Genomic DNA, 25,891 nt, shown 5'->3' with positions numbered 1-25,891 from the left:
AAGTGTGTCATCCGAGCAATCGCGCGACTCGGTGCGTCTCTCTCATGACGCACCTCGCAGCATCCCCAGGAAAGGATGACGACGATGATGGTGTCGCGTGCATTCCGCCGAGGTGTGTGCGCGCGCGCGACGCGCTCGATTACGATTAATCGGCCGCGAGGATGGCACATAATTTATGGCACTTTATTACTTCACACCGCCACCACTCTGGTCCCCTGGTCCTCCACCTGGTGCTGGTGGGGACAAATCCCTTTTAGACGCGCTCACTCTCTCTCTCTCGCATCGCACCACACTCCCTAATCGCTTCACCGTCGATCGCTCGGTGTCGGTTATGCGTGCGTGTCCGTGGTGCATGCGTGCGCGCCCGCGGAAAATGGGATGGAATTTATCACGAGATTGTTCGAAATGGGACATCTTTATGGTGGAGTGATGCAGCCACCGCCGGGGTCCCGGTTGCTGGTTGCTTAACGCCGAATGCGGAACGCGGAATGCCGATTGCCGAACGGGGGATCCCTTGGTTGCGAGTTCATCTAGGCCAGGCCATGATGGTTGGGCAGTTATCGCGAGGAATCTATTTTATTGAAAGGGAAGCCATTCCATCCAATGAATGTTGTAACAACAAGGTGTTTTCATCGAATTATTTAATGTCCGAGGATTTTTTGAGTTGGGAGCAAAGTTAGTCCCAAGTATTTGAGAGGAATAGATCCCGAAAGTACAAACGGAAACATTGGAAGTAAGTCTGGGCTTTCATGAGATTCAATTCAATTCCAAATTACAATGAAGATGATCTTGCATAAGATTAAGGTTCGAAATTAATATTTAATGACCCTGAGGATCATTTTCAAGACATTCGCTCTTCCACGTTGAACGATTGCAACATTGCAAGTACATCGTGGAATTCACTCCTCCAGCTGCGGTCAGTTAGTCAGCAAAAACGAGGAAACAAACTCCAACCACTCCGACCACCAGGAACTTATCCCAGCAACTGGACAGCTAGGTGGCTGGCTGGTTAAAGTGCCGCCACCGATTTACATCGACTTCCGCACCGTTCGCACGTCGTAAATCGAGTTTTAATCGATCACCTTGCCGGACCTTCTATTGCTACCACCACTACTACCAGTGGCCTCACACACGCCATAGGGCACATCAATACCGTCGTCAGCGTGCTTCAGGAACCTCGTGGTCGATCAAGCGATATCGCAAGCCGAGCCGCAATCCGTTTTCTTCCTTTTTAATGGCTTCCAGGCAACGTGATCCTCGCCGCACCAGCAGCAGCACCAGTGCCCTGAGGCGCGTATTGGTCGTTTGATTCAATGATTTGCTTTTAATGAAGACTAAATAGTGCTACCAGCACCGGTCAGGCGCCTGGATGATCAGGGAAGAGAGCGATAACATCCGCGAGTGCGCGCCGGCCACGACCACGGAGTGTTGTGGTTGGATTAATTGTTCCAATCTCTCCGCACGGAGGGCTCTCCGTCTGGACCACGGCACAGGACCACAGCAAACGGCTTTCTCCACGCGGTCGTGGCCGGTGATGAAGATTGAATGACGCATCGCCGGCGGCAGCAGCGATGGTGGAGGCCTTCTCCAGAGTTCAGATCCAGTGAAAAGAAGGAAAAGAGAAGACGATGGCCGCTAATGGCTCAATAATAAATCGTTCCTACACCACCTCTGCATGGCTCTCCCCGTCGGCTCCAGCTCCTCCTCCTGTACGGTCACCTGACTTTCTTCACGACAGACACACTCGCCGCGATCTCCTTTCGATTTCGTTCGCGATCTCCTCTCGCGATGCCGAAAGTGCATCGATTTCATGCGAACGCCGGAACAGAGAACTGTCGGCAGGTCGCAGGGGATTGGATTTTTCTTCTTTCGTTTTCCTCTCCAAAAATAAAAACATCTCGTATAAATTCGTATCACATTTCCGGTCCGCGACCCTTCTCTCTCTCTCTCGCTCGGTTTATCGTGAGAAGATTTACGGTTGTGATCGTGCAGCGATTTCGACATTCCGCCCGCCGGATGTTCCGGAAAGGAATCAAACGGAGGGTATCAGTATCGCCGAAGATGAGGAAGAGAGCTCAGACTTCAGTCTTGATTTGGATTTCGACGTTCAGCGGCCACCACCTGGTTTAAACATCGAAGGTCCAATCGACCTTTCGATCCACTTTCGGAAACCGTGCGCAGTGCTGTGCGGTGTCAGAACTCACGATCCCGGGGAGGACACGCTCAAATAGCTTCTTCGATGACTGTGCAGCCGGCTGTGAGCCACAGAATGTGACGTTACGAGTGAAACCCCTCCTCAAGGTCAGCTACATTCACCACCGAGTAGCACCGTTCTCGTCGTCTCGTGATTCTAATAGCGATGCTCCGTATTTCACGCTCGGTAGTTAGTGAGCTTCGGGCTCGGGTTCCTCCCCGTACAGAGTCGTCGTTTTCGTTCTGCTAGAATCGAGATCGAGAGCGCGGCGACTCGGTGACCGCTAAGTAAAGCCTCATGGAATATGAATTATGGCTCGAAGTGAAGAAATCTAAAGCCATTTGGATGACCCATGGGGATGGGCAATTTTTTGGTGGGGTGGGCGATCGTCCTTGATGATCGTCCATGCTTGACTGCGTTACCGAGCACGAACGAAAATAACATCAACAAGCAAACCCAACCGCCCCGGAGGCGATGAATTTCAATTAGAATAACTTTGTTCTTTTTTTACTTCTTTTTTTTTTCGTGCGATCGCTCACACGATCAAAGTGTTGTTGCTGTCTGAATGTGTGTATTACACCTGACAGAACTTGAACATTCGCGCCACACAAAGGAGAAGACCAAGTGGATCAAATAACACACCAAGCGGGGCTTGGGGACGGGCGTTTTGAGTAGAGTGAGCGGCTATCAAGTTATTTTCGTTGCATAACTCATCATCACCATCCGTAACCAGAACGCGTTCTCTCGTTTTCCCTTTTACATAACGAGGTGAAGGCAGGATTTGAGCACTTGACGACGACGACGATTTGATGGACGCAGCCGCCGTAAACGCAAATCGTGTAATTGAAGATGACAACGTCGTAAATGATGACAGAGAACTCCCTGTGCCCCAATTTGATACGCTCGCTCGCCGCTTCTGACTCCCTGGACGAAGCACATTAGCGTTGTCTCATCGGTGTCGGACCTCTTCCGAACAGGAAAACACGGATTTATGCATGATTTATGATGCAAAAGGAAAGTCGCCTATCATGTGCACGGTTTTGGCTTTGCTTATCGATTTTTATGCAAATATATTCCGCCGCAGGGGGGTTGCGAGCAGCGGCGGATGCAACGGTAAGTGGTTGTGTGCAGATTTCGGATTTTTGCTCAACTCTCTGGCTCTCTGGCTCTGGCTAGCGCGGTATAACGACGGGAGAACCGCTGGTAACTTGGATTTCGCTTCGCATGTTCGTATTTGAAAGTCTCCTGGACATGATCTCAGCAACCACTAATTGGTTGCTAGCGATACGGTACAATTTCTGATGTTTGGAGATTTGTATCAGGAAGCTAATCGACAGCACACTTGAAGTCAACAACCACCACCACCGTTAACCTCAGTTGATCGTTCTCGAGTGGCTCGTAAATAGCGATTATGACCGGTCCCCCTCTCGGTTACGGTTCAATAAAGTGACACTTTGGTGAATTCTTAATTACAACTCTTGTCGATTGCTACCGCACAACGGCACTCCAGTCCTCACACCGCCTCGGCCACAAAAACAAGAACAAGACAGAAACGGAATGGTTTCTCGTGTGATCGTGACCCGCGTGTGAGGTTGTGCCTCGAATCTCTCACCAATCCGTTACTCTGTACGACGTGACGCCGGACTTAATCGTCTGTTGGCTGGCTAATGTCTCAATGGCCGGGTGTCTAGCGGAGGTTTTAGCTCATGATCGGTTCCACTTTAGTAGCGACGAGAAGCGAGTGCGGCGTCATAACGCGCGCGCGCGCACTCGTGGAAGGCGGAAAAGATTCGAGCGCCCAGCGCCATGCGACCGTCGACGATCGTCGGCCATTAAAAGGCTTTCGGTGCGCGCGGTGTAACGCCGAGGTTGCTCTTCGAGGGGGGGCTCAGCTGCTACACAACTACACCGTGATCGATAAACCTCCCAGTAGGTGTAGCAGTGACCGGTGCGGCCAATCAACCGGGTTCTTCTGTCGCGGGGGTCTCTCCCTTTGTGTGACCCTGAGTGAGGTTATGGCGTAAAGTGCAAAGCGCCACCGCCCCGGCCTCCGAAATAACACCCCATGGCGAATGGTTTGACAAACAAACACACGCAGAGTAGTCTTGACCGCATCGAAGGAATTGTAGAGGTCCCCAAAAAGACCCCAAAACAGAGCTGCACGTTATTCGCAGGACTTTAGACTTTCTGTCCTGCCTCGTTTGCTAATTGCTGACCACAAAACCAGAGCCTCAGGTTCACCATAACGATTCCAGCAACGAAAAAGGGTGGCAGGGGGGCGAAACAATCGTCACTTGGAACACCCCAGACCGGCAGACAGACAGGGATCGGGTTAGACCAGTTTCGATGTGAATTCCGCTGACGCTGCGCGGTGTTTCACAAGTGGCGATCGTGTGTCGATCGTACCGGGGGGCATTCCGCTAATTCGCTACTTTGAATTCCGCATTGGCGGGAACCCACTGGAACTCACTGGCCGAAAGGCCCGTGGTGAAAAGGGTGGAGAGGTTGCGCAATTCACACGCGCACACATGCACGCCGGTGGTGGCGCCTTTTTCTGCCTTGGATAAGCCGCAACAATTGATTTTTAATGTTCTCCTCTTCGGCGTGGAGCCCACAGGTGCCGTGCTCTAGCACTGAAATACGATCTTGTGGCTTTGGATGGTTGTGGAGCGCTTCTCGAGCACCAGTTTTACCTAATAGCACAAAGCCGTACGATTGCTAATCTCCTGCCAAAGCGATCCAGAGCGAGGATGGCACTTTTACTGTCCAATTACTGTGACGAAGCAATTAGTTTTTGGTTGGCGGTGGCAGAATACGGACTTGGCTTGCGATTGCCTAATATCTCCAATTCAGCACGCCGTGCGCTAAGCCTCCGATTCAATCGATCGGTTTTTGGCTGGACGGCCGCCTGCTCCACAAATCGTCTCCGAAACTCCCGCGGAATGATCATCTTATTGCCGGTTCGGCCCGATGCTGGTGCTTGCGATTTGATTTGCATTCCCTCCCTTTGCACACACGAGGGGCCCCAGAAGAGAGTAGTTGCATAAAATGGCCAGCAAAGACACACATACGCGCCCGCGCGCCGGCGCGCTCTGGCAAGCTGTGAAATCATAATTTAGCTGAAACCTTACGGTGGCGATCGTCGCTGCTGCCTCCAGCTGGTGTGACCTCAATTTGGGGCTCATTTCGAGTCCTCTCCAGTTCAGATTTTAGTTCGATTTGATGGAAGGGCAGGGGGAGGCGTGGTGGCCAGTTTATTGGATCGTCCGCTCGAGCTGGCGAACGAAGCGATCAAAATTCGCTAATGAGACGTATCGATCGTAAAGATGTTACGCGTGTGTCGATCGAGAAGCACGATCGACTGCTGCAGTAGGGCGCACCGTGGGCTAACTTGGGCGAAAAGGTAATTAGATTAGAGACCTCGTCGTCGTCAAATGGCGCTTCAGCTCGTTATCGTAAGAAGCGACTGGCGAACGTAATCCAATGGCATAATCCTTTACGATCGAGACGGCGAGGATGACATATTAGAAGGGGGTGGTTTAGGGGCTTAAGACAACCAAACCGACGAACAAGTGCCCAATGGATCTAGTGTTTTATGCGCCATCGCCGTTGAAACGATCCGCCTAATGCGCGTCAAGTGGTGCCAGGGTGTCAAAGATTGCTAAGCTGCTGGCACTCCCACCCGTTCGGTAAGCCCTTCCTAAGCCGAAGGCGCCATTACGCCGCTAATCGCCCCACATTTTCGTTCGACGTTTGTCGAGCTTGCCATCGAGGTGCACGGCAAAAGGCTTTTGACGCCAAAAGTCGTGACACTTGGGGTGCCCCTCGGTGTCTGTGGCACGCTTTTTGTGTCTGCGAGGCTCTCCCCCCCCGGCCCGGTCACCTCAGTGGTCGCTGAGCGGTGCACGGTGCTTTCGTTCCATTTCCTACCGTGCATTGAGGTCGCGAAGATCATTTGCTGTCCGCCGGTACACATCGTGGTACACAGACGACAGACTAATCCTTTCGTCACTTCTGCCCGCTTTAGGATGTGTAATCGGTTTCTAAGCTGCTTAAACAGTCAGTTTACTTCGGAGCAGCGAGAGCGCCTCTCGGCACAAAACGGATGACAAAATGAAATGCGGACCGACCGTTGTGGCGCGCTAGAGTCTCGTGCTGGCTGTGAAGGATTTTTTTTTGGCGGAATAATTTAGTTTCGCGCAGTTTTGTTTGTTTCGTTTTGCATCGTTTAGGCAAAAAGGCATCGTCGTCGGTCATTAATTGATAGAAGAGCACCGCGGTAGATGGTGAAAGACGCTGCTAACCTCTCGACAAAACGAAGCGGTTGTGTGCATAATATTTGGAGCATCAGAACCGGTGCCACAAGGTCGTGATGCACGGTTGCGTTACGTCCTAAACACCTGTTTTATCTGAATCTTCCCCACTGACATACCGGTTTTTGTTGCGGATCCACCACGTTAGGCGCGTTATGGATGTTTTGGAATTAACTCATAAAAGGTGGAAAGCAAAAAACCTTATTCCGAAATACCATAAGCAAAACGGTGCCGGTGATCCAGTTCCATTTGTGATCTCTGTGTGACTCCGATCCTTGGCACGATTGAAAGATTAGCACCAAGCGCGTGTGTGCCGCAAGGACGTTGGAAGGATTTATTTATTTTTTTTTTGCTCGGTGATTGCCAAATTCCTCGAACGATATTCATTTCAAATGGTGCTTCGGTTTGACAGTTTTTTGAACGATTGACAGGATCAAATGATCCACGGATTCCGATAATGGACGTGGACCGCCTTGAGGTCGAGTTGCGAACGACGTCATTAAGCTGTTAACCGTTTGTGGGCAATCAGTCGAGCTCGGTCGGTTACTTCCTACCACGGATTCGATCGCCGGCTTGTATCAAGATCGACATCGGTTGCTTTGCCAAGCTGTGGAAGGTGCCATATAGCGATAAATGCTCGAGATTGTCTCAAGCATTGACTACCGATACGGATCAACGGGCAATTTGCTTTAATTACTTTTCTATGCTAATGCCCGCTGCCCGCTACCGTGACGCTCCACTAGAAGGGGGAGAAGGCGGCCTTCTAACAGCGGTATCGACATGTTAAATTCATCGAGGAAATAGCTTTCCAGCTTCTGACGGTACCGAATTGTTTTCGAACAACGTCAGTGTTCCTTTAATAATCTTCTCCCGTATTGTAAAAGGTGTTAGCAACTTGCAAGAACTCTAGTATCCAAATGACTGGATTTAGTTAATAAAAACCACCGAGGCATGTGGTCTGACTGTCAAACAAACCTTCCAAATCTGACACGACAGAGGTAAACAACGCAAAAAGCAGCATCCCATTGGAAAAGGGTTGCCAGGCAACGTGAAATGTGGATGACATTGAATAGTCGACGCGGCGTGCAGTCTACTGCACGAGTGACACAAAGGCACCTTGGACTAGTTTAGGAATAGTAGTAGGCATGATTCCCCCCACGGATACTGCTTGAGTTTAGGAACTGATTGACAATTGGAAAGGGGAATCCGATCCAACACACTTCCCGGCCTAATGATTTCAATTTGGAGTGACTTTACCGGAGTGATCAGTTACCTGCACTCCGGAGCAGTTCATTTGCTTCAATTGTAACCACAGGAATCTCACCGGCGAATCTATCTTCCACTGACCCTTTCCCAGTTGAACCGGATACGGTGGCCGGTGGTTGGTCAATTAAAGGGAAGCCCGTGGAAACTTTTGTACTGCCGAAAAGGGAAGGGACGAACTTCTTAGCGTACTCACTTTCTCGAATCACGAAAAGCACAATCCGAGGTACTCGAGAAGGGGGAACACTTCAACGTCTGGCACGCATATATCGTCGTCGTTGTCGAGCCAGTGCTCTGTCCAAGGTCTCCCCCGCCACAGCAGGCCACACCACAATCGAACGCAAATGCTTATCGACATCGGACGCGGCAGCGGTCCTTTCCCTCTCGAAAACCCGAGGGAAAACCACCGCGCTCCTGATTCGATTCCGTGCTAAAGGCTTTGAGTTTGGCCGCAAAAGTCAGCTTTCACCAGCAGTGTGCGCCGCACTACACACTGGCTAGTCCCAGACAAAAGAACCCCTCTGGGATCACCTTACCCCCGGGGGCAGAGAGAGAGAAAGAGACTCTGAGACACTGAGTGCAGGGTCATTATGGAATGTGTATCACTCAATCAAATCACTGTCGGTAGTCGGTAGCAGCAGCCGCAAGCGTCTGTGACTGTCGAGAGTTTGCCATTTTTCCGCTCCGAACACGGACAACAGCGTCGCCAGGAAGTGGCCACGGTGTCCTCTTATCGGTCAGGTGTATCGTACACAATGTTGCTGCGCTGCGGTCACTAATGGGCTACCGCAGCCACCCGTGCCGTGGCTGCGAAAAATGGACAATTGAAAGCTTGGGCTCCTTGTGTCCAGGGCACACACTTCCCATTTCTCGGCCCTCCACCCACCCCCGCAGGGGAGGATTATTGACCCTTTTTGAGGTGCTGCACTTTTCACTTTCAATCGCGAGAAGGCCTCTTCAAGGTGAGCATGACAGTGAAGGCGTTGATTAGCATTGAAAGCAAGATCGTAACACCACCGACAGCCGCAGCCTGGGAAGCTTGCGGCATCTAATGCAACTTCATCCACCGACTGGATAAATATTGCTCCGGATGGATAGTTTGTCGTCCCGGCGTCCCTTTCTCCAGCGTTCGGCTTCTGTTGGTTCGTTTGACGGACGGATCACTCCCGGCGCGGTGCTGTGGATCACACAATCTCCTGGACCGTTGGTATGACCTTCATCTTCTAGCGCTCGATCGGGACGTAATGTACACCGCGCTCTCTGACAAAGGTTTCCTTACCTTATCCAATCGCTCGGAGACTGATCATGGAGCAAGCACACGAGGAACACCCCCCCCCCCCCGGAGGAAGGAAGCGCTAATTAAATTAGAGAAATCCGTGGGCCCTGGCACATTGGCCCCGGGGGCACGTCTTCAGTCCAGGGGGATAATCCTCCGGTGGGGTTCGATTTTGGTCCGAAGACACGCAACTGAACTGGACTGGACTTGCAGGCGATCCAGGCGAGAGCAGCACAGCGCCTCGCACCAGTGTCGCTTCTCGCCAACCATCACCACATCCAAGGGGATTGGAATACCGAAGGAATGACGAATTCCTAAACCCTTTCACTTTCGTCCCGTGCGTTGCGTCCGCATTCGTTGGGAGAATAGCGTTACGGTATTGTCTCTTGTGTGTGCGTGCGTCTTGATTTCTGGTTTTACGTTTGCCCGGTCACCAAACCCGTGGTGGAATGCATTGGGGATTTGGCAGAAATGGGCGAAACAGGTCCGCGCAGCGAATCGGGCTGATTGAACGCTGACCTCTCCGGTGTACGTCTTTCGCTCTCGGGATCAGCTCGCGTCGTGTTGCGACCACCACCACCAGCGAGCAGTAGTTCAAAAGGCACAGGTGAATGCCATATTTTACGCTGCGGATTAACGGCAAACCAAGTTCCACGGAAAGGTCTCCACGAGTGTGTGTTTGTTTACCCTTTTGTGCCCGATGAACTGCGTCTAATGGCACGGTGTCATAGACCAGAGACATAACCAGAGAAAGCTCTGTGCCCTGGCGTCTCCAGACGGGAATTCCACAACCAGAAGACCACGTACGACATAATTTCGACTTCTACCAGTAACAGGACTCTACTTGAGATCGCAAACGCACTGCCTCGTCTCCTTGCAAGCAACCCAATTGATCCACCATCGATTTCAGCACACAACTAAGCTGGCTGCACTTCATTTCCGAAAACTGGTTCCAACGCACATCCCCCACAGGACGGACGGAGCCTTTCTCGAACGATGGACCGAAACGAACGAAACTAAAAATAACTATCCCGAAACCCGAAAAAGGAACCACCAAGCCACCATCCAAGCACACCTGCCTGCAACCAACCTGTGCAACTGCCACCCTGCGACCTGTACCCTGCGTCACTGGGACACAAGGCTGGGTGCGGTCACGGGGCATGTGGTTTTCGCTTTCGTTCGCGCGTTCGCACCCCGGCCATTTGGCATTTTTCTGAGTCCCCGGCCGGCTACCGGTTTCCCTACTGGTTGGCCCACCACTAGGGGCCAAATATTTGCCGAGCCGGCTTTCAGCATCGCAAGAGCAGCAGCAGCAGCAGAAGACTGCGAAGACGGAGAAGGCTTTCTCCGCCTCCAAGTCCAAGTCCAAGAGATCCCGTTGCGCCGTCCGTCGGGGCGTTGGGGATTTAAATCGAAGCCGGGAATTCGTCGTCATCGTCGTCGCGTCGTCGTTGTGGTCGCATGGGTTCGCGCATGTTGATCCGGTCAGGTCAACGGACTGACAACACTGGGTGTGCGAGCGCCAACCGGCGGCTGGTTGGGTAGCGTGTTTGGAAAGTTCATCCCTCATCGCCCCCCACCCGGGGGGGTAGCGATGGACCATGGATGGTTTGGTCTGAACTTTCCCGGAATCTGGGGTCAACCAGCCAGCCCTCCGCCCCGAAAAACGCATCATCGAACACGACGTCGCAGCAGCAGCATCGCATCGCAGATACTTCGTCTTAACTGGCCCCCCCGGGTGGGGTTTACATGTGTTTACGGAGGCTTTTATGGGGCTTTAAAGTGCAAAAACAGCTCTCGACGAGCAGGGAGGAGGAGCACCCTGTCAAACGCCAAAGCTATCAATTACCAAAAGTGCTTCTCAGACACCGTCGTCGTCGTCGTCGTCGTCGCTTCGGAACCGTTTTTTTTTGCTGCTCCGGCTTCCGATGACTCGATCGCAATCCGACAATTAAGAGTTCTTTGGGGCAAAGAAAAAAAAAACAATCTCCTTCTTGATCTCGGTGCGGGTCACGAGCCTTGCCGCCAAATTACGTGCCGTCTCTTCTTTTTGCATCGCAATCCACGACGATGGCCACTTGTGGATCAGATCCGCACCGGTTTCACGGTCACGCATACGGAGACGCATCGCATTCAATTATGAATCCATTCACGCGTCTTCCGATGCACCATGTCTCGGGTCTGGTCCAGTCATGTCCGCTTCCTCTCCTTCGATCGAACTTCTCCTTGAGAGAGGCTGCAGAGTGCTCCCCGAGTTGGCGAACGACGACGACGACGATTGAATGCAAAGACCTTCAGACGTACGCCAAGACACGTTGAATATCGGAGGTATCGTCATCGACTTCCCTCTCCGATCGCCATCAATCGATCACCCAGCCAGTTTCCATCTAATGCACAATCTACTCCAGGGGTTGATCGACGAGAGAGAGAGAGAGAGAGAGAGAGAGCGAATGGCCGATCGATGGCAGCATGGACGATGACCCAATCTGCTGCGCGCCTTCGAGTCAGTGCATCTGCGAGTTCGAGCTAATCGAAAATTGATTTACCTGTCCGGTGCTTGTCCGGATCCACTGTGATCGAACTTAGTGGCCCCAGTGGTGATCTCAGGCTCGCGGGGGAATTGGAAACATTCTCTTTCACTCTGACCATTCTCTGCGGCGGCGGTGGCGGCGGCCATTGTTTTGTGCGCACTAAATCGGATCCAGCTTTCGACACCAGCGCGCAACAAGTTCCAATAACATGATTTGGGACACGATGATTGGCAACCATTACGTCGATACTGGCCTGGCCACCCCGTTTTAATGACATTTCTGTAAACAAAGGTTCTCCAGCCACTGGCGGACAACGCCATTTGATCGATGTTATTACAGGATTTATTGCGATCTATACCTAATACTCCGCGGTACAATGACGATGCTTTAGCGTTAATTATGTTCCTCAGAGTCGTCAGGGGAAAGTCAAATATTAGCTCGAAGTAATCATTCCAAATTCCCAGACCTTTACCGCTCCGGGAATCCGTCGATTGCTCCAAATTCAAATCGATTCCGGAATTGCTGTTGACCGGCAATGGTTTCCTTCGAGTGGCCAGTGCCGCGCGACCTACTTCGTGGTGCCTTAGGGCCCTGGATGCATCGCTCTTTTCGGCTCCTGAACTTGACCACGCGGTACGCGACACCGTACACAGCAGTAGTGCCGGAAGCAGCTTTGATGTCGATCGCATGTCACCTGCTGCTGGTGTCCAAATGGTCCGGCACCGGCCAGCGACTTTCCACCAACGGGGTTCGCCCGACCATTCGTGCCCGGCATTGGCAAATTTCTGGTGAAAAGATGTGTGCCAACGTCGCTTTCTGCGCCCTTAGGTTTTGTCTCGTGTGGACACCATCATGTCTGGATCATTGGCTCACTGGTGAGTTTGTTGGAACGTGCCTTGGGACACCAAAAAACAAAACCGAACCATTCGTGACGTGCAAATAGCGACAATTAACTAGCTCGTCTAGCTCGGCGTGAAACACGCCAACAACAAACATCGCAGACACTCGCACCCACATTGTAAGCTGTCAACGGTGACAACATAAGGCCGGCGGTACACTGCGGTACTGTTTGGCCAACGTCTTCACACCTGGCGGCACGCGTCCCCCGATCACTGACTGGTGGTTGGCTGTTTGTATTGATTTTTGGATTTGATTGATTTGCGCTAGCCTGACGAGACACGGATGATGCGTGCGGCGGCTTGTTTGCTCAGTCATCCGTCAGTTTTCTCCATTTCTTTCGCACACACAGAGGCATAACGAACGGAATCGACCGAAAGACCATCATTATTTGCACTTCTCAGCCGCGTCCGCGGCCGATTTGGTATGCAGACATCGGTGGAACCAGCAAAGGTTGGCCGTATGGTCCCGGTGCAAGCATAAATCTGACGGCCACCTCACACCCGGCCCCGGCCCGGAGTTTGGACGAGGAAAAAACATATCTATGTAACGAGGTCGGTAACGAGACAATGCTTAAAAGGAAGCCGAAAGCTGGCCTCGATCTTGCATCGGCAATTTGTGTGTTCGACTCTGTATTGGAGGAAGCGAACGTCGTTTTGAACTTCAGCTTCAAGGGCTCCCCGTGAAAAAAAGGGAGGTTAGGTTCACTATCGATTGCTCACGGCTTGCTTCGTTGCTGCTGCTTTGTTTGGGTCAAACAGACTTAGTAGCCTCTGCGCTGTGCGCTGTGTTGTGGCCATGCTGCTGCTGCTGCTGCTGGTGGTTGCTTACCTGCGGAAGAGAAGGTGAAGGAAAGGTGAAATTTAGAAACGGAATTTTACTCAAAAGATGCGTTCCGGTGGTGTAGGAAAGAAAGAAAACCGGTGAAACTAAAGCCCCTTTTTGGCCGGGAGAAAATTAAGCTAAACTACCCTTCCGGCAGTCAGTGGCCGGCGCTGCCTCTACTGATTAGAGGGTCATTCGCGCAGAGGGCAGAGCGAAAAAATCCCCCCGCAAGAGAAAAACAAATCCAACTCCCAAAACCTTATCACCCTTTCCCGGGGCATTGGTCAGGCGGTTCCGGAAGTAGCCGGTGCCGCTTTTCACACGACCACTGATCACGGTGTGACCACCCGGAGAGCGGGGAAATTGTGCGCGATAAGCCACAACACCGCAAATGGGCGCGATGGTCTTAATGACGGGACGCGCATTGTCAACCCCTCGGCGGAGTTGTCACAGGAACTACACCGTGGTCGCGTGGTGACCGGCGGATAAGCGCCACTGATTTACGGAACCCATCGGGAGTCATGTTTCCCTTTGTTTCCTTCAGCGGATCTCCCGTTTTACGAGCCGTTCCGAAGCCGTTGGAAAGTCTTGTGGCCACCAACGAGAAGCTTGGGTTGGATTTATGTGTTTTGCGTCGCATTGTGTCGCTTGCCAAATTTCAAATCGATGCCGGAAGCTGTGTGTCTTTCGTGGCGAATTTTCTTTTTTCTCTTCTGTCACTTTGCACACCCTGGGTTTAAACTGGCGGAACAGCTTCTGTGGCGCCACAGTGGTGGGGTTTTTATGTTGTTTGTGAGATTTATGTTTCGCGACGATTGTGGGCGCCCACAGGGATGGCCACTGGCACCAGGTCAAGATCAAGATAATCCACGGTAGTGCGAGCGAGCGGAGAAAAAGCAAGACACGTCTATTGGGAGTGAATTCAGAGCTTATGTCTTGTAGCGCCCAGCATACTTATGCATTCCTCTGCAGACCTGCCTGATGAATGTCTCAATTGCTCCCTGATGACCCTTGGACGGACGGGGTGTGCATATGAATATGAATCTCCTACGCGCTTTTTAATTAAAAGCTCTTCTACTAATCCGCCAGCGGACACTTAACGTCCGCGAGTACCTCGCTCAAGCCAGAACAGCAAGCATGCGGTGACAGTTGTTGACAGTTCGAGCTGCATGGTTTTAAACCAAGCGCTCCTCCTCCTCCTCCTGCTGGTCTGGCTGGCAGGTACAGCTGCTTATCTTCTTATGATTTACGACCAGTTCAGCGTGAACTACGCGCATAGGAATGTGTGCGTGGCTCAAGTGTGTGGCTGATGTGATCCATCAAGTCTAGAGAAGGTGAAGTGGTTCTCCCTGAGACACATTGACCGTCCGTCCGTCCGTCTGTTCGTAGGCCGTTAGATAGCACATACCGGAAGAAGCGTAGGCAGGCCCCCTCCTCCTCCCGGGATCTGGGAGCCGTTACCGGAGACAAACATGGCCATTTCCCACCACTACCATTTGGACTGGTTGCTGGCCAGCCAGCGGAGGTTAGAGGCGTCATGAAATCAACACTTGCGTCGGCGTGCGTGAGTGAAGAATATAAATCGTTAGATCGTTTGTCACCGAACAGAATGGGCAAAGCAGGTTTCTCGGGTCCAGCAAATAGACCGAGAACGAGCGAACAAATTTCCAGATCCAACAACACCCGAGGTAGACAACTGACAGGCGCACGTCTAGTGACCGTACACAGCCGGTTGATGCGGTTATTGCATTAGTGCCCACGGCAGCACACTTTGCATACAATGTTCAGCAGCAGGCCAGCCGACTGGTGACGATTTCGATTGCCTCACGCAACTCCACTCTGCGCTGCGCGATCGCAAACCAGTGAAGAGCAGAAACGGTTTCGGCTTCCTACTTTTACGCCATTCAGCGAGCACCGATGCGATGCGCTGATGCGATCTGCAGAACAACAGAATTATAGGGCAACAGAGCTAGTAGGGGGAGGGGATCCAACCCGCTGGAGTCTGAACAGAATGGTGTTTGGTGCAATACGACCACTGGTTGCAGCACGCAATGACTATAGCGCTTGCGTATTGCAGCATCAGTAGCAGTAGCAGCAGTAGCAGATCGCTCTATGAAGATGAACCCACTAATTGCCAAACTGGTAATGCTTTAAGACGCAGAGCGATCCGTATCGCTGGCGGCAGTGGATTGATTCTATTACGCAAGTCGGCTATTCGAGCAGCAGCAGTGTAGAGGTCTTTCGGGCCACAGGTTTTTTTTTGTAGTTCTTCAATTTGTAGAGAGCCTCCAAAAATGAGGGCGATCCTACGGAGCAGCAGCAGCAGCAGCAGGTACAGCAGAGGATTTTGGCCGTTAGTAAGGTTTGCGCTCGTGTATTGTCCCGTTTGGAGGTTAGGATCGCCCTTGCTCCCGTACCTAGCACGCATGCCCGGGCGTCCAAACAGCAGCGCCTACTCTGGATGATCGCAGCGCAGTTATTACATTCTCACACTCTTCAACAGGTCGGCCGGCAGCTGGGGAGGGCTGAGCTAGTTATCACAACATGCAATCACCACACCTTGTGCCTGATTACCCACTTCACGACCTCCAGCTCACAGCTGGCACAGTGCACGCATCATGTTGGGGCGATGTGTATTAGCCACAGCATCCAGAGAACCCCTCCCCAGGGAACCGAACGGTGAGTCTCTGTCTGTGGTGAGGATTATTATAATTTAATGATCTTTATCATCGCATCGCACACACTGATAAAACCGGGTCAGACTCGTGATGCTTCTGGACCAGCTTCTCCAGTGTGCTCTGGCGTGTGCGGCTGCGTAACGGTGTGGTAAAATAGTCCACTTGTGCTCATGTGCTGTTTGTCTGTGTGCTTTGCGGCCCCTCCCCGCTGGCCGGGGAATTAGCTTAGTGATCCATATTTTTCGGTTACTCCATTGTTTGGCGAATTGGGGAGCGTAAGGATCCAACCGCGCATCTCCCTTCCCATAGTCTGTTCCATTTCCAGCGGAACAGCGGAAGGTGGTTAGCAGAGAAGGTGCTGAGGGGCGCCCAGGTCACCAGGGGTTCATTACTCTTTTTTTTTTTTTTTGGTGAAAGCTAGATCAAGCTCTCCTCATCGTGGTGCCGCTTTAAACACAATTAAGTCTCACTGTTAAACACATCCCGACACATGCGCGCCGGCGTGCGCTTTGTTTTCCAGCCCCGGAGAATGAATGTAGAGTATCTGGAGCTGGCCGGTACACCGGTAGGTATCATTACAATTGGAGCTCCTTAATCATGCTGCCGTGCGCGTGCGAGTGCGGCAACGCAAGAAGGTGTTAGACGATACTTTCGTGGCTCTTTTATTTTGCTGAACACAGACATGCCCCAATATGGAGCGCGCACACCACCCTCCTCCCCGAAAATGGTTCTCATATTTCAAGACAAACGAATTGCTTGGTCTTTGGCTTGGTGAGCGTTAATCGGTTTCTTTTCGGTTTCAGATTTCCTTTGCCAGAGCCATACTGTTTCTGATTTAGCGAAACGATCGTAACGATCTGTCTACATTATGCTTAAACTGTTTCATATTATGATTCTGCGTGTATTGATGTCACTTTACAATTTTTGTGCGCGAAATGGGATCCATTTTTGGGGGGTTGGTGGTCGATCTTGGACCGTCGAGACCTTAGCTACCTCTTGACTTAAGTTGGTTATAATTTGAAGAAATATATCATTACTTCCAAAGCATTTTTGGGGCCTCCAGTGCGGTGTTTATGGTCCCTTCAGAAATGCTTCCGACGCTTTTTTTTTTGCAATTCAAGATACCGCGCCTGCTGTGTCGTTCATTTTACATTTTCCCAAGGGTAATACGATCCACAATAGGTTACTGCGGTAACTTGTTTGCTGACGGCCCAATGGAAGCAACTTTTACCGAAAAACTGCATGAATGTTGCTGATGAGCGCCTTTGGCTGCTTAAGTTGGCAAAAAACCCAGGGAGCCGCAGGGGTATCAATGCCACGGATTTGCAACCTTGGCGTGGAAACAGTGATAACGGGGTGGTCAGTCCAGCGCCATCTGACGTTGCACATGCGTCCAAAGAAGTGATTGTCCAGCGCCAGACCTTGCTATGATTCGGGTGACGCGAGCTAGCGAAGCATATTCGACGGCGAAACGCAACGCGATCGCTGGTACCTGCCTTGCCACGCTCTAGGCAGCCGAGGTGAACGGCCGTCTGCCTGCCTGCCATCGAAGGCTCGTAGGCGAATGTCAAATTCCGATGTCCGCTGAACGTGCGTTGCGAGCGTGCGCGTGCGACCGGAATGAAACCGCAGCATTAAATGTGTCGCCAAAAAGTGGTTGGCAAATACAGAAGAAAATGCAACCGTTCGCTGCGGCCCCGGGGGGAAGGTTGTTCGATGGCAACCGGACGGAACTGTTGTTTGAGGAATGTCCCCAGTTTTTGGTTTTTGGTTGCAGATCTGCACTCAAGTCGTTTGGAGAGGATTTGTCGTTGTTTTGTCGTTGTGGGCTTTTTTTTCTTCAGAGGAAGTACACTCGACGCGTGTGACGCCGAGGCCTTGATTTGCGTTTTTGGAATCTGCTTAGCCGGCGATGTTTCGCTGTTACCGATGGCCAGGTGTGCGCCTCTGGTGTGCTGCGAGAGAGAGAGACAGGCTCACCAATAAAGAAGGCTAATTCCCATGAGGAACCTAGTGCTCTGCCTAGAGCGGACGCCATGTTGTGTTAAGTTCAAGTCCGCGTGGCCTGCTGGCTGCTGTAATGGACGCCGCAGAGGACGTACAAGTGAACGGAGGCAGGCCGGTCGAGGTGAACGGCAGAATACGCATGTGTTCCGCAAAGACTGAAATTTAAAATGCAATTAAAATCGATAGCCGGCGGCCACCGAGTGCGAGAGCCCGTACTGTGAGGCGCAAATTAGAGGTTTAAGTTTTCCGCAATAATTCCTTTTGATTCACGGGCCGTTTTGTATAATAATTCACCGGCAGCTTATGAGTGAGTGCTCACTACGGGACCGAAAACATTCACAACTGGCCGTGCTATGTGCCTCGCCTTGGAGAGATCTTCCCTTCAGATGCTTGCCACGTGGAAAGGAAGTCTTAATTCAGTTCATTGCCTTTGCCCTAATTGTAGGATGTAATTTCGATACGCAATTGTAGACCGATTTCCTCCGCACTCCGAGGAGAGCAGAATTCTGAACGGAGAATGCCCGGCTCATCGCCGCAGCATTCTCGAACCTCTCTCTCTCGAACCTTCACGGTCATCTAATTGCGTCTCTTGGACTGGAGTGTAAGCGGTTTCTCGGTCGCACACAGGTGCGAGAGGTCAGCCTGAACGCAACGCCACAATTGACAGCGGGCTCTGGTGCAGGAGGTCACCCCGCGGATGATGGCCGCGGATGGCCCGATCCGTCCTTTGGGGACAGGTCGCGAGGGGTTCGGTTCTCCCAGCGCGACTCAAAATGAGCTCATCCGGTGCTAAATGCTTCTAATTGAATCGATTATTGCCCGTTCCGTTTGCATGGCGGCCACAGACACAGACGATCCGTGAAACCAGGCGATGACGAGAGGACACGTTTTCTCCCTAATGAAGCCTCGTTTGCAAATGGCGCGGGATCTGGGGAGAAGGTTGACCACCAAACGATCGAGTCGGTTGCCTTGGTGTAGGATTGTGTGTCCGTCGGTCGCAAACTAATTGCTGGAGGTGGTTCGGAGCCCAAAATTGGTCGTAGTCCCAGCGCGGTTTCGGTGCACCTTTGATGTGCGCTCGGTGGTGAGTTTTTGGTTTTCATGTCGCTTATTCGGTTATGCATAGCAAGAGTTGCCAATTTGTAATTGAATATTTTTCGACATCTTCATCCTTTCTTTCGCATTTGTTTTTCGAGGAGTAACAACAGCTTCAATTTCCTTGGTTTCATGTTCATCTTTTCGTTTATGAATACGAATAGAAAATTAATTGATATATACAACTGCCAAGCTGGATCACATAACCTCTAACTGTACGAAATACTAACTTCATGACTTGCTTCGATGGTACTGCCGCCTGTTTCTCATAACTATTTTGTATCTCGTTACTATTGTCAATTATTGTCGTGTCTTGGAAGTCCTTGAGCTAAATTTGTTAATCTGACTTAATATCAATCTGATATTAATACATTTTGAGGTACTTCAACTCGCCACTCAAGTGATATAGAAAAAAAAGTATGTTGTTTATCGGTTAATATCCTGTACCAGCTTGTAACCCCCTTCAAACGTACGGCATTTCTGCATTGCACTTCCTTCATCAATCGGCATTTACTCGGAAATCACAACCGCGTACGGTACATGTCGGAAGATTGGACATCAATTTCATACTCCTTTCCATAATGTTCCATCGTTTGTTGTCCTGTTGCTGCTGCACCCTACAAACTGGCCAGTTACAGCTTGATTTCCCTGGCTAATTTTTACAGGCACGGAATCTAATCATGTCGGTCGCCCTCACATTTCAACACATTAACTCGATTACGAGGAATCAATTAACGAGGGGCTGTGTATTCATGAGGAACAGCACCGTCCGGCGTCCAAAAAGGACAGGACAGCGCCACCGAAAGCTCTAGTAGCAGTAGTACAATGTGTTCCACCGTTTGTACCGGAGTCAGCGAACCGCGAATTGTTCCGCTCCGCCTTTCCTTCGCAGCGTAAACCGTCCAGCAGCAGAAGGGGCTGGCGGAAGCTTTACACCGGCCAATGATGCGATCTGATGTCGCTACCGGTTGCGATACCACCGATTTCCTGCCGATGACGATTTCGCCCCGAAAAAAAAAAAACAAACAAAATAGACCAGCAATAGGAAGAACACGAAAACAGAGGTGGTGGTCCTCCGTTGGTTGTTTGACGTGCGAAAGAGCTTCCGTGTGGCGTGTCATCGTGGGAAGTAAGTGAGTTTCGAGAGGTTTGTTTTAATAGACACGATACACCGCTTCTAATGAAGGCTATTTTGGTGTCACTCCGTCCCGTGGAGCTGTTGTATTCGCATCGAGCACCTGGAACTGGAGAAAAATGAATCTTCCGCCGAGAGGCAATTTGAAGAGCTCCAGCAGACGACAGGTGCATTCCCCGGCTGTGCGGTGTCCCAGTTTCCGTGCGGAAAATTGAAAATTTGATTCTTCTCCGGCTCTCTGGCTTCTCGCAAAGCAGGTGCCCTCGACACATTTTCCCCGTTTTGCGCATCGAGGTTTCGGGTTAATATTTACCTTATTTGGCATCACTTCTTCAATTTCTTAAGCGTTGTACCTCGATACCTACCCTCTTAAAGCTGGCTTTCCCGTTCCACAAGCGGTATGGGATCGCTTACAAGACAAGAGGTTGTTTTTGGTGGCTGGCAATGGGTATCTGCAGAAAATTAACCAGCAACCCTTGCAGGGGTGGAAAGAAAAAACGGGAAAACGGTTTGATTTATCTTCCACTTAAGGAGCAACGCCACAGTGTTCCCCCCGTTTTCCTTGCCACAAATCTGCACTTCCTCGTGCCCCAACAGGAACTGGCGAGGTGGTCAACTCGCGGAAAGAACGGTTTTACGCTTGACGCACCCATTAGTGGAGCTCACCTTCGACTGATCACCGCTAGAGAGATGGCCACCAGCAAACCGGGAACGGGTCAACCGTGTGGAAAACCGGGTTTTCAACCCACCACCAAGACCAAGGTGATGCTGATGCTGGAAACGGCAAAATTCCGAATGAAATGTGAGCTTCCTCGCATGGCCTCGCATGGCCATGGGACCCAATGGTTGGATAAAACAAATAAACAACGTGCGCGCACCGAGCACCAGCATTAGGTAACGGTGTCGGCGGCTAATGATTACTCCGACGCGGACCGCGTGGACCGAACGCGCAAGGTTCACGTTCGGTTCTTACATTTCCAGATTCCAGCGCGCGAGAGAGAGGTAGGCCCCGTTAGATCCGAATTCGCGCAAACGAACGGAAGACCTCGCGCGGCTCTACAGATGCCGATGATGATGTTGATGATACGGGCATACGCGTCGGACAAGACAATAGTGAGGAATTTTGGGAGAAAAACTTCCGAAAAACAAAGGAAATCGATCCACGCTCAAGGTTGTCCCGAGGAAACGCTTCCAGTGAGAAAAACTCTCTCGTTGATTGTTTGGCCACACTTGAGGTGTGCGAGATCTGCATTCTGTTCTGTTCGATACCCTTTTGTGGGCAACGGGAACCGCGGATCAAGCAATTCTCTTCAGGTGCCCTGTTCTCCGCTGGTACGATTGTGTACTCGGCCAACGATATATGGCAATCGAAAGAAAGCTCTCAACAAAGTGGCCAAACACACGGCAGATAGGCAAAAAAAAAGAAACGCCGCGAACACAACGAAAAAAAAAAACAAGACGGCCAACCGCGTATAACGCAACCGAAGTGGCCAGAGAGCCTTCCTTCTTGACAGGTGTTTCGGTCGAACGCTTAACGGCTTGGCGCAACTCGCCACTCGCCCAGTTCCATTCTGTTGCCGCTGCTCTAACGACTCAATAGCGAACTTCAACTCCAAGTTTTTTGTGCTCCACTCGCTCGCTTGCGCTCTGTTTTGACGCAATACGTTTGGCGTGGCTCGACGGCTCGTCGTTCCCTCCGCAAAGGCATTTCACCCGATCGCGGATCACGGTGAAAAAGACAAGAACGGAACGGAACGGTCCCCCGGCGGGGTTGCCATTCCACCTGCCGATGCTTGGCTTAACCCGATTGCAGCGCGCACCCCAAAGCATCTGATGCACTTTCTGCACCGGTGGCCTAGTGGCTGCGGTGCTTGTAATGAAATTCACCACGATCACCACGCTTAAGCTTATCGAGCGTGGTTCTATGGTGCCGATCTCTTAGGTTGCTGCTGCTGCTGCTGGTGGCTGGGTGCCTCTCGCAGAAGATCACGAACGTCATCGTGTGCCACAGTGTGGTATGTTTGGTGGCACCATATCTTGCCGTTTTTTTTCTTTTTGCTTTATATCTGGAGCTACTCCCTTCAATGGAAGGCAAAATGTTCTGCACAAAGTGGCGCAATCTAAAGCGCCCGAGCAGCTGATGGCACTGCACTGACTGTTGCGGTCGAATGTACGGGTAGTGGGACCCGGTAAATGTCGTCGCTGGGCTGGGCTAGGCCGCTCGGTAGATAAAGGTCAATCTAGATGTTTGTCAACCATAGAATTGTTTCACGCCGCGACAAGCGGAGGGGGTCTGCAAAATTGTTGTCGGTACAGCTTAGGCGGAGTGGAGTGTATTGCAGCATCGTTTGGAGGGTGAGGAGCATGATTTTGTTGTTTGTTTCTTGCTTCATTACTTTGATTGCTGTTTAGACAGTCACACGAATAAAATTCCCTATGAATAAGCCAACTTAGATCCATTTCTTAGAAAATTCTTTCTGTTACTGTCAGTTTTGATCAGACTTTAACATCCTTAACAATCACTTCTCTCCCACTAACTTACCGTATTTATCTTCTCCATGATAACGTTGAAGTTGTTTTTACTGCACATCGCGAAGCCGTTTCCCTAGTTGAGTTAGTTCACTGAAAAGTTGACTACTTGCAGTCGTCCACTTTACTCCCCAAACCAACCACCCAACCACTAGAGGACACCCGGACAGAGTAACGAGGTGGCGCGCAAGTATCAGTTACTCTCGGCGCCTCTATCAACCTTAAACCGTACAACTTCGCAGCTCACTACTAATCACACTCTCCTTCTCTCTCTCTCTCTCTCTAATCACAAACTTGCTTCGCCTGTTCAGCAACACGCCATTTCTCCTAATGAAGGAAATTAAGGAAATCGATCAGCCGGCACACCCTCTAGTACGACACCTTCCGTAAACACACACCACTCATAAACACCCGGCGGATCGGAGCGGATTAAACCGATTGGCAAAAAAAAAAAAAGGAAAACTCCGAACTTTTTCTGTTTTTTCGAACCACGCGCGTAATACGAGCTAATGCGCGAACGTCTCGGCTGTGCTTCCGGCGTGTGGCGCAGACCCGTGTCACCGGTCGGTCACCGGGGGTGGGTGGGCGCACAGGGCCGCTGATGCAACTGGCCACCACCGGATTCCAAGGGGCCCGCGAAATTTGCGATCGGAACGCGAGTACTTGAGCGCCTGTACGTTACACTCGAGCGCCGGCCCCGGTTATCGGTTCGATTTCTACTTTACCCGCAGTCCAGAGTAATTGACGAATTTGCTTCACTTGCTGGCGGGCCGCGTTGTGCTTGTTCGATTGAATCGAGCTTTTTTGCTCCGTTGCTGTTACACCATCGCCACGGGGGTGATTGTGCGCTGCGCTAAAAAAGGGTTCCCGTTTTTTTTTATCCCCTTTTTTACCTAAATCAATATCATATCACAGTGGAGAGCACGGTCTCTGTCTTTAAAGTTTTGCCGGGGTTTTTTGTGTGCTTGGACGGTGTCGAAACGAAGAAAACCTTTTCCCGATAACAAAAGACAACCGCGAACGTCGAGACGCCACCTCTTGCAACCGAAAAAGGGTCGCTTGACAAGTTTGTTACTTAACCGTAGGTGCGTGCACATACACATATACTACCAGGAGGATCGTAGGCCGATCGCGTTTTTGATCGCCACCCCAAAACAAACCATCGTTTCTAATCAAAAGCCCCCAAAATATATCCACTCCATCTACTACCATCGGCACCAGATCGATGAAATATTCCGGTTTTCTTCCGTTGTTCGTTTTGTTGTGATTTCGATTTCGTCCTCCTGCTGCGGGACCTGTAACCACCGCCCTCGACGACGACGACGACGACGACCACGACGTCACCAGGCGGGCGCTGTCTGGATTAGCTCCGGTTTTTAAAAACTTTTACTTTCGTCTCCAAAGCGGCCGCACAGTGCCTGCACAGGGTGTGGTGTGGATGGGTAGAAGGGTAGAAGGTACACCACCATCCGGACACACCGGACACCAGGGCGATCGCGTGACTTTCTTCGCGATGATGACCGCGGTGAAAAGGAACCGAAGATGTCGTCAAACAGCTTCCCGCCCCGGAAGAAGAGGTCAATATTTGGATGTTCGATGAATCGAATTTGCGAATGCAAATTAGTGATCACCGATGTCCGGAGATCGGCGCAAACACACGCACACCCACACACCGCGAGTTCACATTCCCGCGGTAATAGATCAACGTTAAAAAGGGGGTTCGATCGATCGATCAAACTCGATGTTCGAAGAGAACTTTTTCAAAGATGAGCACGATAGCACCAGCACAGCGCAATGTGATGGGATCACTCGCACACTTTGACGATCATCTACTACTAGAACATACTTAGATATCTAAATACTCCACACTTTAACACTTTACACTTTAAACACTTTTTACACATAAAAATTTACAAACTGCATTTCCCAAAAGTTTTCTACTCTCGGCTCTTATCTATCTTGGAGCTTGACTCTGTTTGGAACAACAACACGACGCGGCGGCGTTATTGCGATCGTACGCCAGTTGCGCGCTGCGTGATGATGCGAACCGCACAACGGATCATGACCGAGTGTCTGTGGCGCCCGCGAACGGCAGTTGATCTTCGCGATGCGATCGTGGCGCTCGGCGTCGTCGTCGTCGTCGCCCGGGGGGAGGGAGAGCACAGTGGAGCAAGCTAACAAGCCCCCACAGCTCTACAAGTTACAGCGAAAGCAACATGTTTACGTTCGCTGCCGTGCCGACGGAGCACGAGGCGGTACAGTCACTGGCAGAATGGAGTGCCAGCTACCTGTTCATCGCCGCATTAAGGAAGAATCATTATGGTTTGTGAGTTCTCATGTCTCTATGCTTCGATAATGTATAAACATGTTTAATGTAACGTTTGTATTTTTAAAAACGGTAGTTTGCTGTAGAAAGTTTAATCCATAAAGTTTAATACATGGAAAACCTTTTGGAAAACAGTCCAAAATGTACTTAACTCGAAAAGCTCCATAATGAATTTCTATTTACAGGTTTCCAAAAGTTATTCATTCGATCCTTTACGCTTGTCTGTGACTGTAGTCAGCGTCTCCTATAACTCTTTGCCGATCGCGACGTCGGCAGGAACTCACGCACGCTGCCTCCAGCGCGTACCTTGGAGCATGATCGAACCGAACGCAGAGTGTTCATCCAGCGTTCCCAAGGTGCGAATACTACACGCAAGTCGATCGGTTGGGGATCGTGGATCGAGGTTCATCTTGGCACAGGGTGGCCCTGCTATGTTGTGAAAAAGGTTTGAATTGAATTCAACTCAAGGAGGATCGTCGCTCCCCAAAAAATCATAGATAATAAACGGTAGATCAGTTGTTACTTCTTTTTGGTGAATTCATGCCAATGACGGGTTTGAGCAATCGCTATCATCACCTAATAATCAGCACCATCCGTTCCATCTGGATGAATTTTGTCAGCTTTGACCCCGAACGAATGCAAACGATGCATCAGCTTGCGACACACTCCACGACGATCACTCCACGACGGTGATCAACTCCTGTGATGGTCACATCCGAGGGAAGGAACCAGCGACGTCGTCGTCGTCGTCCCTGCACCACTAATTGGCTGCTGCTTTCTTCCAGGCGCGCGCGAGATGCACCTCCATCGGTGCAATCGGAG

General features: G+C 51.0%; 1 protein-coding gene across 1 annotated transcript in view; it reads right to left on the bottom strand.

Annotated features, from left to right (window-relative positions):
• LOC126580730 (disheveled-associated activator of morphogenesis 1) overlaps nt 1-24,799 on the bottom strand; it is a 51,544-nt gene extending 26,745 nt beyond the window's left edge. Inside the window, exons 1-2 of the mRNA XM_050243961.1 lie at nt 24,590-24,799; nt 22,757-23,070 (exon numbers count right to left, since the gene is read on the bottom strand). Coding sequence (XP_050099918.1) covers nt 22,757-22,804 — 48 coding nt within the window. The 5' untranslated portion in view covers nt 22,805-23,070; nt 24,590-24,799. The remainder of the gene's footprint in view (nt 1-22,756; nt 23,071-24,589) is intronic.
• Between the last annotated feature and the right edge of the window lie 1,092 nt (nt 24,800-25,891).

The sequence above is a fragment of the Anopheles aquasalis genome, chromosome 2 (genome assembly GCF_943734665.1).
Source record: "Anopheles aquasalis chromosome 2, idAnoAquaMG_Q_19, whole genome shotgun sequence".
Taxonomy (NCBI): domain Eukaryota; kingdom Metazoa; phylum Arthropoda; class Insecta; order Diptera; family Culicidae; genus Anopheles; species Anopheles aquasalis.
The sequence above is the reverse complement of the archived record's forward strand: the minus strand, read 5'-3'. Positions and strand labels throughout refer to the sequence as shown.